Source organism: Gobius niger, assembly GCF_951799975.1.
Source record: "Gobius niger genome assembly, chromosome: 12".
In the NCBI taxonomy this organism is placed as follows: domain Eukaryota; kingdom Metazoa; phylum Chordata; class Actinopteri; order Gobiiformes; family Gobiidae; genus Gobius; species Gobius niger.
The window spans coordinates 18,222,003-18,235,729 of NC_136863.1; the positions used below are offsets into that span (position 1 = coordinate 18,222,003).

The 13,727-nt window shown below is 40.9% G+C and overlaps 1 protein-coding gene across 1 annotated transcript in view; it reads right to left on the minus strand.

The window, feature by feature from the left end:
- The window catches only part of LOC306972051 (uncharacterized protein), a 42,409-nt gene continuing 28,682 nt past the window's right edge, over positions 1-13,727 (minus strand). The window contains 29 exon segments of the mRNA XM_079568496.1: positions 1-1,651; positions 2,319-2,523; positions 2,634-2,750; positions 3,491-3,772; positions 4,130-4,321; positions 4,406-4,456; positions 4,749-4,793; positions 5,084-5,154; positions 5,461-5,616; positions 5,693-5,884; positions 6,099-6,181; positions 6,327-6,441; positions 6,516-6,582; positions 6,664-6,740; positions 6,817-6,947; positions 7,021-7,141; positions 7,240-7,357; positions 7,434-7,559; positions 7,868-8,008; positions 8,114-8,223; positions 8,306-8,452; positions 8,543-8,649; positions 8,742-8,916; positions 9,127-9,181; positions 9,389-9,456; positions 10,015-10,177; positions 12,105-12,216; positions 12,301-12,337; positions 13,293-13,401. Coding sequence (XP_079424622.1) covers positions 1,599-1,651; positions 2,319-2,523; positions 2,634-2,750; positions 3,491-3,772; positions 4,130-4,321; positions 4,406-4,456; positions 4,749-4,793; positions 5,084-5,154; positions 5,461-5,616; positions 5,693-5,884; positions 6,099-6,181; positions 6,327-6,441; positions 6,516-6,582; positions 6,664-6,740; positions 6,817-6,947; positions 7,021-7,141; positions 7,240-7,357; positions 7,434-7,559; positions 7,868-8,008; positions 8,114-8,223; positions 8,306-8,452; positions 8,543-8,649; positions 8,742-8,916; positions 9,127-9,181; positions 9,389-9,456; positions 10,015-10,177; positions 12,105-12,216; positions 12,301-12,337; positions 13,293-13,401 — 3,426 coding nt within the window. The 3' untranslated portion in view covers positions 1-1,598.

Here is a 13,727-nt window from a genome sequence, read left to right on the forward strand (position 1 = left end):
TTTCAGATATCAAGTATATCAGGCTTTTTGCTTGCAAATTCCAGTCCATTTTACTTTTGCTCTCACTATGTCAACATACAGTTATGTACAGTAGAAACACGGTGGTGAAAGTCAAATAATAGCCATGTATTATATTGACCTGCTGTATCTTTAGAGATATAATGAGCATTAAGGTAAAATTATACTCTGATTTGTACTTTAATAGCCTGTTTGTGAAGCTAATCCATGTTTGTGTGATAAATAAAAATATACCCCAATTAAACTAAACCAAATGCCTATCAAAACAAATAAAATACAATGTTTATTTGGCAGTGTGTTAAAAACTAGCTACTCCGAGCTTAAAACCTGAATGACCAGTTCAGTATTGCTTGAGCGTTCCCTCACAGCAGAAAGGCGGGAAATGGGCAGTGGGCTGAAATATTTTTCTGTTGCCCGCTGCTGCTGCCTCTGGAGAAAGGGAGGGTAAAAAAATCAATGTGCTGCTTCAGAGTAACGGCAGATGGATGAGTCCCAGTGTGATACCAAAGCACAGACGGAACCATCTCTCAGCTGTGTGTCTTTGGGTTTTTACCATAAGCAGAAAGCTTTGAGTGTTCAAGTGTATTCCCATCTATCCCCATTGTACTTCTTTAGGTGCCATAAAGTGCATGTTGTTGCTATAGTGACGCTGCAAAAAAATACAAATTGAAAAGCAGCACTAGAACCCCTTTTTGAGCATTTTTTTTTTTTTTAAGATTAACGTACGTAGATTTGTACATTAAATTGGAAAATCCCTGTGAAAAAGAAAACCAGTGTCAGTATGTCTAATTTCTACCTAAAGAACGAAACCGCTTTCAGAATAACGGTTGGCAACTTGCAATTTTCACCTTTTACATCAACAATCCATTCCGATCCTTTGTTAGGATTAGAAGGAGCCGCTCTTTCCATATGATTGTCTTTGCGATCTCGAGACATTTCCCACACTATCAACATTATCACAGCTCCCAATATATACTTTTCCCAAACTGAGAACACAGTGGTGCATATTTCTAAAGTGCTTCTTCCATTGCTGATTTTGGTGATTGTCTGAACAGTAACAACAGTGAGAGGTCGTCAGTGAGAGTTAAAGCACATGTCTTTGGTGGCTGATAAAGCTGTGGAGCGAGAGGCTGACCACAGATGGTGATCCCAGCACACAGTGTGGACAGTCGAGCGGCGCTAAGGGCACAATATACAAAACCGCACCTCTCACACGTCTGCTTAGGCTACGTCTCTATTTTCTTTTTTTTCTCTTTTTTTTCCTCCAAGGAGAAGCACCAAGCGCACAAGGTCAGCACACTTCAAAGAAATGCACATGTTAAAGCTACGAGTCAATAAAGCACTTTGGGATCTCTTTCTGTCATAAAACGTTATTCACAGCAGAGAAAACCAACTCCTTATTAAGTTACTACTCCCACAGGCACGGATCTGAAGGCACTTTCAATTCAACGGGATTTCCAACATGTGAGGCCGCCTCGGACATGTCGTGATTGTCTTCGAAGACGCGTTTCCAAGCACACGAAGGAAAAGTTGTGTCCAAACTTAAAAGAAGCTCTACAACATTGTCCGATTTTCCACTTTTAGCAGGAGTAGTTGTCATCTTTCTGGTAATCTGACAAAACGGCACTTGTTCCTATAGAAAGACAAAAGAGACAAAGCGGATTTACAACAAACCTCACAGACAAGACAATGTTCTTAAAGGGATACTTCAGGATTTTTGACGTAGGGCCTCATTTCCTAGTTATCCAGAGCTAGTGCTAGGCTTGTGCATGTCTATGGTAACTTGTAGCCTGCATTAAAAAACGTCTTCAAAATCATCGGGTAGTCCTCCAAACGTTGCCATATCTCATTTGTAGAAAGCTCCTTTGTGAATTCCACGTGTAGTAATGCCGGCCGCAGGTAAACCAACTGCTGTAGATCCGGCAACCTAGCAGATCAGTCCACTGTTGCATAGCTTACAACCAGGAAGCTGATGCAGCTCAAATATAAGTTATTTTAAATGCAAAATGGTTATATTTATATAGTAGCCTGGTGTTATAAGTGATTTGCCTCAGGTGCACTGTGCTTGGGTCAGACTGTTTTTAATGCAGGCTGCTAGTTACCATAGACATGCACAAGCCTAGCACTAGCCTAGCACAACTAAAGTCTTCAAATATAAGGACTGAATGAATTAAAAATAAATATATATCTCAAGAAATCAACAACACTCTGGATAACTCGGAAATGTGGCCCTGAAATATCACTTTAATTTAGTAGAAGAGGAAGTGCTCGTAATATTCTCTGGATGTGGCGGTACAGACCTGCAGGTAGAGTATCTCCTTTCTTTTTCTTCTTGTCCTTCTTGTCTTTTTTGGGCTTGGTCAGCTGGAGTAACCTGCTGGGCTCCTTCTCTGCTCCCTGTGTCTTCGAGGACGATGAGGCAAAGGGGTTGAAATTTTTGCCCATTCGTTTGGAGCCAATGCGAAGGAACGGTTCTTTTGTGGGAGCAGAGGTCGAGAGCTCCACCTGAAACCACCATGTAAAATTAACTTCACTGTAGTTGAAGCCATACAGTTATTGGTCAAAAGCGTTCGTCAATGACATGCACACTGGACTAAAGCAAGTCCAGTACTTACCTCTTTTGGTTGTTCAGCCTCTTTGCAGTCCAGGTCCAGAGAGCTGGTGCTGGGGAAGCGTACGGAGTCTTCAGATGTGATGGAGGGGGTGCGACTGTACCTCTGCAGCTCCTCTGCCTACATGACAAAGAAATAAAAACAAATACTTTACTTTAACGATACTTGGTTTTCCATACTGATACCTGAACGATACTTTTCTCGATACCTATACTAAAATATTTGTCATTTAGAACCAGAAAACAGAACAATAATGTGAGGAAGATCTGCAAATTTATAATATCAATGTCAAGACGTGTGTGGCAAAAAAAAGATTTTTTTTGTGTGTGGCAAAAACAGGGGAAAATTGGGTCAAAAATAAGAAAACAATTTGAAAAGAAAAATTTGGAGAAATAGGGCAAAAATAGGACAAAATTGAGGGAAATAAGGAAAATATTTCAATACCGGTAGTACCTTAGCTTTTTACGATACTGTACTGGTATCATTTAACGGTACCCAGCCCTATTGAATGCCTAACAAACAAATAGAGTACTATTGTAGTGCTCATTGAAAAGGGTGACAAAGTAATACCAATCCTTATGAAGTCTAAACTAGACACTGCATTTGGACAACTCCATGTGTATGTGTGCATGTACATAAAATCTATCCTTGTGTCTGCTCTGAGGTTTAAGAAATAAAAAAAATATAAACTATATTTTGAAATTACTCAGACCAAATTGTTCAATGTGCAATTATCCAATTGTGGTCACCCTGCATTTGTGCGGGCCATGGTGCTGACCCCGGCTCGTCTCTGGCACAATGAAGTGGGGCTTCAAGGACAAAAAGACAGATGAGCATGACCAGCCCTTTGTACTGCTGACCTGCTCCCTGTGCTGTGCCTCCAGTCTCTCGGTGTCCCTGCGTAGTGCCTCCTTGTCCCGCTCAAGCCGGAGCTGGGCCTCTCTCAGTCTCTCCAGGTCCTTGTGGTACAGCTCCCTGTTCTTCTGCAGCAGCTCTCTCTCCTCTTGTAGCCCCTGGTGCCTCTTCTCCCCACGCTCTTCTTCCTCCTTTAGCTTCTCCTCTCGCTCGCACAGCACGCGGTCTCTCACCTCCCATTCCCGCTCACGCCTGCGCTTTTCCTCCAGGTGAGCAGCTTGCTGTTTCTGGAGTAAACAGAGATAGCAATTATCATTAAAAATGTGTGCAAAATGCTACTCATTGTAGTCAAACTTCATCTCAGCAAGACCATGAATAAAGCTATGGCATTCAATTGCAAAATGTTAAACTGCAAAGTAATTGAAATGTTTAAAACAAATAAAGAAGAAATGAATGGATACATTAGCAACGAAGCACTAGCCTAGTTCTTAGACCTCATGTCTATTTAAGCAAGGAATATTTGATGTTAGTCATTTGTAATTGTATTCATATGAAAGAGAATATAGAGAAAGAGATGCAAACAGTTCTGACTGCAGCTCGTCAGAATCGGTACAATATCCCTGTAAAGTGTTTTGTGCAGTGACCTGTAGACTGGCTGCCTCCTGCCGTTGCCTTTCTAGACTCCTGTGCTTCTCCTGCTCGATCAGAGAGGACGGTCGCGACGAAGACACGGAGGACAGTGAGGAAGATGAAGAGTGTCGGGAGGAGCTAGCCAGACGGTCGTTCAGGGCCTGACGCTGGTCCTCTATGAACGAGTCCTGCTGCACCACCACAGCCTTTAGAAGGGACAGAGAGAGGAGTGGGTGAGGCATAGTCTGGGATTTGGTGCTTTGGGGCTGTGTTAGCTGAGCTGCCTTTACCTGCAGTGAGAGCAGCAGGTCGTGAAGGTGAGTCACACTGCTGTGGACCTGCTGCGGGACAAAGGTAATAAAGCTTTTCATTTCAACAGCCGAATAATAGAATGACAAGTTAGAAGTCTCAGGTGAGGAGTAAAGATATAGCAATCCACACCAATGTTTTCCATGAACATTTCAATATGGATACTAAAATAAGTGGGTAAAGGTTTCTACTGTATATAGTCACAATGAGAGAGTCATGCAATGCAGTATGAAGGAACAGATTGACATAATAATAAATTAAATAAATAAATAAATACATAGAAAACTGTGAGTTTATAATTGCTTTAGAAAACACAATACTTACTTCATTATTTCTCTTGAGTAGTAATTGTAGACTGGCTGTTGCTCCCTAAAAGATAAACATTTTTTTATGAAAGGGAAGAAATTCTGATCAATTACACACAAATAAGACTTTCCCCCTGATTTTTAATTGCATACGGGTAATCAATAGGATGGCCTTATGCGCAGGCTTTGCTCTACTAAGATCCAAAACTGAGACGTGATAAACAGTCCCTTTTGCCGCTTTAACCGCTACACTCAGTGACTCTACAATGCATTTTTCAGGAGAGATCTGGGAACAAAATGCACTCATAAATAATGCATTGTTGATGTGCATACAGTCTAAACACACCCACTGACCTTTTTGAGCACACCGTCTGACTCAGTTCTTCGAAGGTCCACTGATTCATCTGCTTCTTCCTTCTCTCCATCTGACAACACACCAGATAAGCTATTATTTAAAACACAGTCTCTATCGTATTTAAATGTGTATGTGAAACTGTACACTCCATTACTACGTGTGCTTGCTTAAAATATTAAAGTTTAACATTTTTTTCCCCTCTTTCAACAATTTGCACCATTATTCATTTGATCGAATATGTGTAACCATGACATTGCAGTAATTAAGATTTATAAAGCATTCATGTAAAAATGCCTTATCATATACAAGTCATATTATATAATGCTCCACATGTGCACGAGCACACGGTGTAACCTTGAGCCGGCAGGGAACCTACTCTTGCTGATGTTCATCTGGTGGCTGTCAAATCCTCCAAATGTCTCTGCTCTCCTGGGCAGGGAGACAGGTCCCACTCCGCCCCCTGCTGGGCTGAGGGAGACACTGCAGGCTGCTCCGCCTAATCCAGTGTTGACTAAAGAGTGAAGAGACTCCACTGCGGAGGAGACACAGCAGTCAGACGCACTCCACTGGACTGTTCCACTTTTTTTGGGGTCCATGTGCGCACTCACCTTCTTTCAGAGCCTCGCGGATGATTGGCTCCCCCTTCGTGACATCATCAGGTGTGGCTCGGAACAGCATGCGCTCCCGTATTGCTGGATAAGCATCATAAAGGGCAGCACTGCAGTCACTCAGCTCTCTGAAAATGAGCACTTTCTCCTCCAACAGGGAGACAATCTGCTCATCTTTACTTCGGAGTAAATCTGGAAATGTCATGCAGCAAGTTGTTAGAACATTAAATATTGCGCAATACGAGAAAATAGTTGGAAAAAAGGGATGAATGGTTAAAAAAGGAAAACACAAACACATTTCCTCTCATCTCCTCATTTGATCTCATTATTTTAAAAACAAACTACTTAAATGATATTAAAAAAACAAACATTTTATTGCTCATACACTTATGTTAATGTTGTATACCTCGAATCTCCTTCACTCTGCTCTCTTGTTGTCTCCTGTCCTCCTCTGTCTCACTGGGAATGCCTTCATCCTCATCCTTTTCCCTTTAAAAACACAACAGTAAGCACAGTTAATCTCGTGCCACACATTATGTCACTTTGCCCTGTGTTGTTTAGTAGGTTACATGTAATAGAACTGAGAGAACTTTTGATCAAGGTTCACATTTGGTGTAAAAATGTGGGTTCTTACATGCATTGCATTGCATCTTGAATAATGGCCCTCCACGTGTTTCGCTCCTCCTTGCTACTGGCCAAAACCTCCACCATCTCTGGTTTTTCAATTCCAGCAGTTATCAGGAACAGACCTAAACACAAAATCACATTTATAGCCTGATGCCTGTCAGAAAATAAACAGAGAAAGAGAGAAGCACTTTCTTACCTCGCTCCTCATTGGCCACTTCTCGGACGATGAGATTCTGAAGGGAGATGACTGTTGAACGTTGGTCCTGAGAAAAAAAGTGATACAGTTACAGACACTAACAGTCCTACACAGACTTATGTGAAGTCTTTAGTAAACACTAGCTCACCAGTGCAGCAAACACATATTTCTGGTCTTTTTCTTGAAGAAACACCAGCACATCTGACAAGAGCAATGAGTGCACATCTGCAGCAACATAAACAAACAACATTAGTGCGTGTTCCAAAGAGGAACCAAGAGGAGAATGAACAAACCAATGAACCTTTGAGGCGCCCTGCAGAGTTTTTGAGCTGCAGAACTCCATCGTGTATCAGCCTCCGTCCTCTGACCAGGTCCTCTTTGGCAAACATCTGACCACTCTTCATCCGCATTATGGACTTACTATCAGTGCGACTATGATACAAAAACACTGCATTCAAATCTCTATAACACCACAACAGTGTCAGTCTCTGCATTTGGGACTCACCTATACACTTCCTTCAGCTTGCGCTTCTTCTCCTGCTCGTTCACTTTGCTGTCGACTGCTGTAAGGATTTCCTTTACAAGCTGCAGAGCCTCAGACACTCCGCTGTGATCTGAATCTGTCTCTGTAACACAGGAATCAGGAGCACCCAAATAAATAAACACATCATCCAAGATGTTCTGATGGCAATTGAACATAATGAGTTTGTCCAAATAAACAGACCTTTGGTGTGCTGCAGTATGCGCTGGATAAGAACTGGGTACTTGGTGATCCTTTGTGTGACTAACAGGATACATTCGGGTATACTGAGCCTCCTCACTATGGCGCTGCTCATCACTTTCTGCAAAACCACAAGAGACATTTTAACTACAGCTATCCTTATCAGTTCAAAATGATTTAAATAGGTGAATACTAACCTTGATAAAGTTCTGGAAACGCTTGTCTTTGGCCAGCAGATCTTTGTAAAGGTTCACAGCTTCGTTGTGCCGACTGCAGAACTTCCCGTAAACCTTCTTCATCCGTTCAGCACTGCTGCCTGAAAACTACACATGCATTCACAGCTTAGCTCTAAATCCATCAATTGTGTTCATTTGGATGCACTAAAGCATCCGAATAAGCACCTTTCAAACTAAGTACCCATTTAAAAATATAAAACATCAGCACAACGCATCAACGGTGCAGTTTGAATTGTTTTAAAGCAGATGTTAAGTCCTGTGTAAGCCTAGGATACATTTAGCTTTTTCTTCCTTATGATCCAGAGATCCAATGAAACATTCAACCACTGCACTAAACACAACAACTTAAATGTTTGCAGAAGAATGCAGAAACCAGTGCTTAAAACATTGCTGACCTGTTTGACCAGCGTGTCCCCAATGCTGTAGATGAGGAAGCTGCTTTGCTGCCCCTCCACTGAGGAGCCTCTCTTCTGCTCCAGCAGCTGGTTCAGAAACTCTGTGTGGGTCTCCACCAGGTCATCCATCATAGGAAAGATCTGCAGGTCAGTAATGCCAGACAATAACACAATTTGTGTCTCCTTACCATATGAGAAGCTGAGTCATTTACGATCAAAGTATTTGGTGTTGTACATAAAACTGACCTTGTCCAGAGTGTGCAGGTCCAGCTGCAGCTCCTTCTGGATGCCTTTATAATAGACCTCAGACATGATCCGGAGGGTCCTCACATGGTGAAACTCTGTCTGGTACAACTCTGTTCACAAATATTTATATATTTAAGTACAATTTCTTTAAAAAAAATACATCAAGCAGCAAAATATCAAAAAACATGCTACCATAAATGACATCCCGTCTCTTGATTTCATCTTTCTTTAGAGTCTTTAAGAATTTCTTGTCCACTGTGCTGCTCCATGAGTCGGCCTCCAGGTCTTTGATGTCCCACTCAAACTCGCCCATCAGCTGATTATCCATCATCTCTGTGCCTAATACACAAGAATCAAGCATCAGAACTTCTTGCTTTATTAATGGTACAGCTGGCTAATGTTGGTTCTATAGATGTCTTCATATATTACCTTCATCAGTGAGGGACTCGGTAGAGGCGCTGACCGCACTGTTCTGATTGAGAGAGTCCGTGGACTGGGACCGGACTTTCAAACTTTTGAGCGTCACATCATCCAACCTGCAGACAACAAGCATTTATAAAAATAAAACCTCACACGGAGTAGATCAGCGCTTTATCTAAATGAAAACATTCAAGTAACTGAAAGTCACCCTGCGATGTTGCTGGTGGAGATGCTCTTGGACAGGTTGCCGTGCGTGGTGAAGATGCTCGGGGTGCGTTTGGGCAGGACTGGAGGAAACTGGTCTTCAGGGGTTGTGGCCGTAGACCAGCGTTCCCGTGACGACGAGGATACTGAGGAAACCGTGGACCCAGTCGAGGATGTAGCTATGGGCATAGAGACAAGGCAGTGTTAATAAAGAGTTTAAAGAATGTGTACAGTTGCGGGAGCTGAACTGGTGGTCTGTTTTACTGTAATGATTCTGCAAAACAAAGTATTTATTCAACGTAATTTCTGCTTTTCTGTTTTGTTTAGGGGCCCTTGATGCCAGTTTCTATCCAAGTGGGTTCAATCCTGAAACCAAGAATAGCCCTTACATTTTGTCCTTGCGTTGGCAGCTAGAGGAGCAGCATCTGGGGCCATGACTTGAAGCTGGAGAGCAGAAGCACAACAATGTTAGAAGTTACAACGTAGAAGTTGTAAATGATTTTCAGAGTGCATAAAGTTCACTGCTAAATCAGACTTTACGACACATAACACTTTGCCCAAGTGAGGTTAAACATGCACTAAACATTAACATGAATTATAAAATATTGTTATTTCTAAGCTTAAGATTTTGAAGCATCAAAAGTGACCTACCTTATTTTTACTCTTGACACACACGGCCACACTGTCTTTGCAGCTCTTGTGCACATGAACGCCACAATCTGCAGGGGGAAAAAAAAAAAACGACCACCACTAAGTTACAGCCACTGAATGTTAAGGTCCTGGTGCTGTCAGTGCAGTGCCAGCAGCATTGCCCACACACCTAACAGCAACAATGATCTCATTCTGTACTTCCTGAACTCACAAACTGCAGCGTCTGCAGAGGCTTTCTAACTGGGGATTCACACACTGTCAAACATACGACTTCTACAAATATAATGCTAAATAAATCAACATGAGATCATTACTTTACAGCACAACCAGCATTTCTCAAATAGAAGAGACTTTTCCTTGACTGCTGCTTCCCAAACCTCAATTTACAAAGTAGCTGTCTCTGTGTTTTATGTCGTTTACGTTAAAAACTGTTAACTTATGGTAGTCAATTGAAATGGAAAACATGGCTTTATAAGTGAATACAGGAGTAAAAATGACCAAATGACCAAACCAGATGGGAGGGTGGGTCACAATTATTTTTGAAATATGAGTTGCAAGAAAATAAGTTTGGGAAACCAAGACAATTAAAGTCCAAATGTATGCAATATATACAAAGTATTCCCTACTGTTGCAGAAGAGGCACTCTTTGGTTTGCAGCAGTTTGTGGCAGTGCTGACAGCAGCTGGATGCAGAGGGACAGATCAGGACAAACACATGACCGTGGGGCGTCTTCTTGTCTCTTTCTTTAGGTTCTCGTTCTTTCTCTCCTTTTCTGTCTTTTTCCTTCTCCTTAAAGATATGAAAAAAAACCAAACAAACAAAAAAACAAGCATCACAGACCGGTAGGATTTGAACACTGCCAGGCCACAGACTTATGCTGCAAGGCTACATTTGCATCATATTTAGTGTACATTTAGTGTATGTACCACAGACAATTAGCGTTTAACATCTTCTTTACAAATATTTCACGAAATACACAATTTGTATTTCACATACAGGCTTTACCATCTCTTTTTCTTTTTTTTTTTTTATTGCCACTCAAATGAGATCGCTCGTCAACAACTGTAGCCCCTCCCTTCAGTAAACAGTGAATTGACAATCTCATTTTGACAGGGATAACGTAACCAACCAACATGTTTTGTGTTATTCTATAATAAAGTTTTCAAAGACATTACGAACACTCTGCACAACTTCTTACCTCACATAAGCTAGAGTCTGATGTCCACCTCATGGCGCAGCTGAGCCTCTTTACCAGTTTTTCTGACATCTTTTCACACTTTTCTTTTCCTAAATTTTTAGTTACATTTTGTCCGTCCAGCCCATTGTCTTCGACTCACTGTGCACAAGTGCCTCTTGCCTCATCTGACTGACTGAAATCCAGGAAGTAGTCGCAGTGCCATCTGTGTTTTGATACCGACTTCCTCTTTCACTTCACGATTTCGCCACTACACTACACCACTGTGGTGAATGGGTAATTTCAGAGGCATGTCAGACTCAAATGAGGACAATTACAATTTTGAATAAAAATAAAAAATTCAAACTGCACTGTATGAAGTAGTTAAGAAAGTTAGAAAGTTAAGACCCTAAAGCATTATTTTGCATTGACAACAGTAAGTTTTTGTGCGTTTGGAAATCATTTTGTGTGAACTCAAAGTGAGGTCAGCACAAAATACATGTTTTCAATATGTTCATGGATTACATACCAATGTGATGTATACAGGTCTTTTTTCTTTCCCTTTCCCTGTCAATCTTAAGTGAATGACTATGGACAGATAGTTTCTATTTCTACATGGTTATACGGAGCTTGTACATTTGGGTATAGTTGGTATAGCAGGGCTGAGCGATATTATATATATTTTTGTAGGATCAGAACGAAAGAGAGATGCGCCTTGGCATAACTCTTATGTACCATATGGTGTATTTATTTATTTACGACTGTAAATGATAAATCCTTTATTTTCATTTTTTGGTAGACTGTAAATGATGAAATTCTTTGACATTTTGTACGATCATAAACGATTTATATCAATATGTAAGCACAGACTCATGCATCGGTTTCTTGCATGAGTCTAGTGGAAAGTTTATGTGAAGATTACTTGAATGAGAGATAAGGGGTAGGTTTACTATAAGTTCTTGAACTTCTTCCTACTCCTTTTGAGCACAAAGTCTTGTTTGTATTTTTTTCTTTCTGTAAAATGTTGACATACTTTTTTCTGCTCAAATGAATAAATAAATGAAAAATGAAATGAAGTAATTTATACTTTGCTGGCTTTCAATGTTTGGCATTATAACTAAAACACTCCTTAAAGGCACACTGCGTAACATTTTGGACTATACTGTTGCCATCAGTACAAAACATGCTCTCGATGACCAGCTTGACACAGAAAATGCTATTACAGCATTGGGTAATCAAAGAATGGATTAGGATGAGGAACTTAACCCATTTAAATCTCAAATTCTATTGACTTCAGTCACATCACCATGGAGACGAGCTGGAGACCTACCCACTCCCGGTAAAGTTACAGTCATGTCTTCTGAGAGCTGAGCCGCTCACAGCACATTTGTTTGTACATTCACTGGGTCTTGTAAATGCAATTTTATTTATTGGCTTTAACTGAAATGTGTGCAAACAAACAAAATACACATATGCTACATCAGGCCACACACCACATGTTTTTGGAAGTTTATTTAGTTGTGGAGGGCAACATTTTCCTACCTTGCCCTTTTTTGTCATCTTGTTTCGCAGATAGCTGAATGTCCGGCTGATCCTGGGCCCTCCTTTCACCTCTGTGGTGCTTCTCAGTGGCCCTGGCTCCTCTTCTGAAATACTACAGGACACATACACACATGTTAATAATAATAGAAAAAAAAACCTTATCATTTACATCAGATTTTGCATATGAGGTACCAACCTGCATTCCACAGAGTTACACACAAAAGAGCTTGTGCCTAAAGAATGACAAGACACAGCAGAATTAGGCTAAAATTTGCCCAAATCATTAATGCGAGAAAATAATACAAAGGAAAAGAGGGTTATGGACATGCTGGGGAAGTGCAAGTGGATGACCAATGCCCTCTAGTGGCAGCTTGCAGAATGAATTTACCTTCTCTCTATTGATTTTGAAGGCTCATATCAGGGAGAAACTAAGGGGATTAATTACCAAGCGCTTGCTCATTTGCAAAACAAGTAGCACGGGCTGAAGTGGATCAGAAGCAGAGCCATTTGCACATATTTAGCTCACACAGCAGTCTCTAATTTACAAATCAGATTTACGGCCCTATTTCTGTAATGCTTACAATATAAAAAAGGTAAATTAGGTACAACATTCCCACAAATGGCTGTATCTACTTGCTGTTTTTCTTGATAATTGAACCCTGCAGTACAAAAAAGTAACCCCTGAAGCTGGTAGAATAAGTCCCTTGTCCTTACCTATTTTAAATATTACATATAAAACACAAAGACAGGGTTTTAGGACATCCTATTATTGTTCAATTATTATATAATTATTATTATAGACATGATTAGGAACACTGGGGAAGCATTTTAGATGACTTTAGATTTTTTTAGATTTGGGTAAACCACACACCAGGAGCTTGTGGTTAGCTTTATCGACATTATTAAGCGCACACTGTGATGTTGATCGTAGTGTACTTACTCCCTCCAATCTCATCCTCATCACTGGAGGAAGAGCCCAGAGAAATTAAACGTCTGTTTATGGAAAGTAGCGGGGAAATACTGATGGAGAAGCTGATGCGCCGTTTGGATCGCGGACACCCACAAACTAAAAAGGTTTCAGCGGAGAGCAAATCTTTACTTGGATCAGTTTTGGATAACACTACCTGTTCTGATAAAGAGAGAACAATACTGCAACTTAAAAGAGAGCAAAGCATACAAGTCGCTCACCATCAACGTCCCGGTGGCTGATGGTTACCATAGAGACAGATTTGGTGAGGGTTTGGTGGTGGAACATCCCGGGACAGCTGGAGGTCATTGACAGGACCTGGTGGCGCGGCTACAGAACATGATAAATTACATACAACACATTAGTTACATACACTCTCAATTACGAGTACAGCGATTAACTTCAGTCAAGACATGATATGATTTCAACTCAGTTCAATACATTTAATCTCTTAACCCACACTGTAACCGAACACATTTACTCCAGGTCAGCATTACCCAAATCTAGAAGCTTCTTGACCACAGAGCTTACAGCCTATAGGCCAGGGTAACGCCTCATTTGAGAGCTAAGGCCTACAAAAGTCATCTAATCTCCTTCCTTGTTTTTGTTGTCAAGTTTAAGTCATTTTTATTGTATTTTTGTCACGCTCTCTTTGC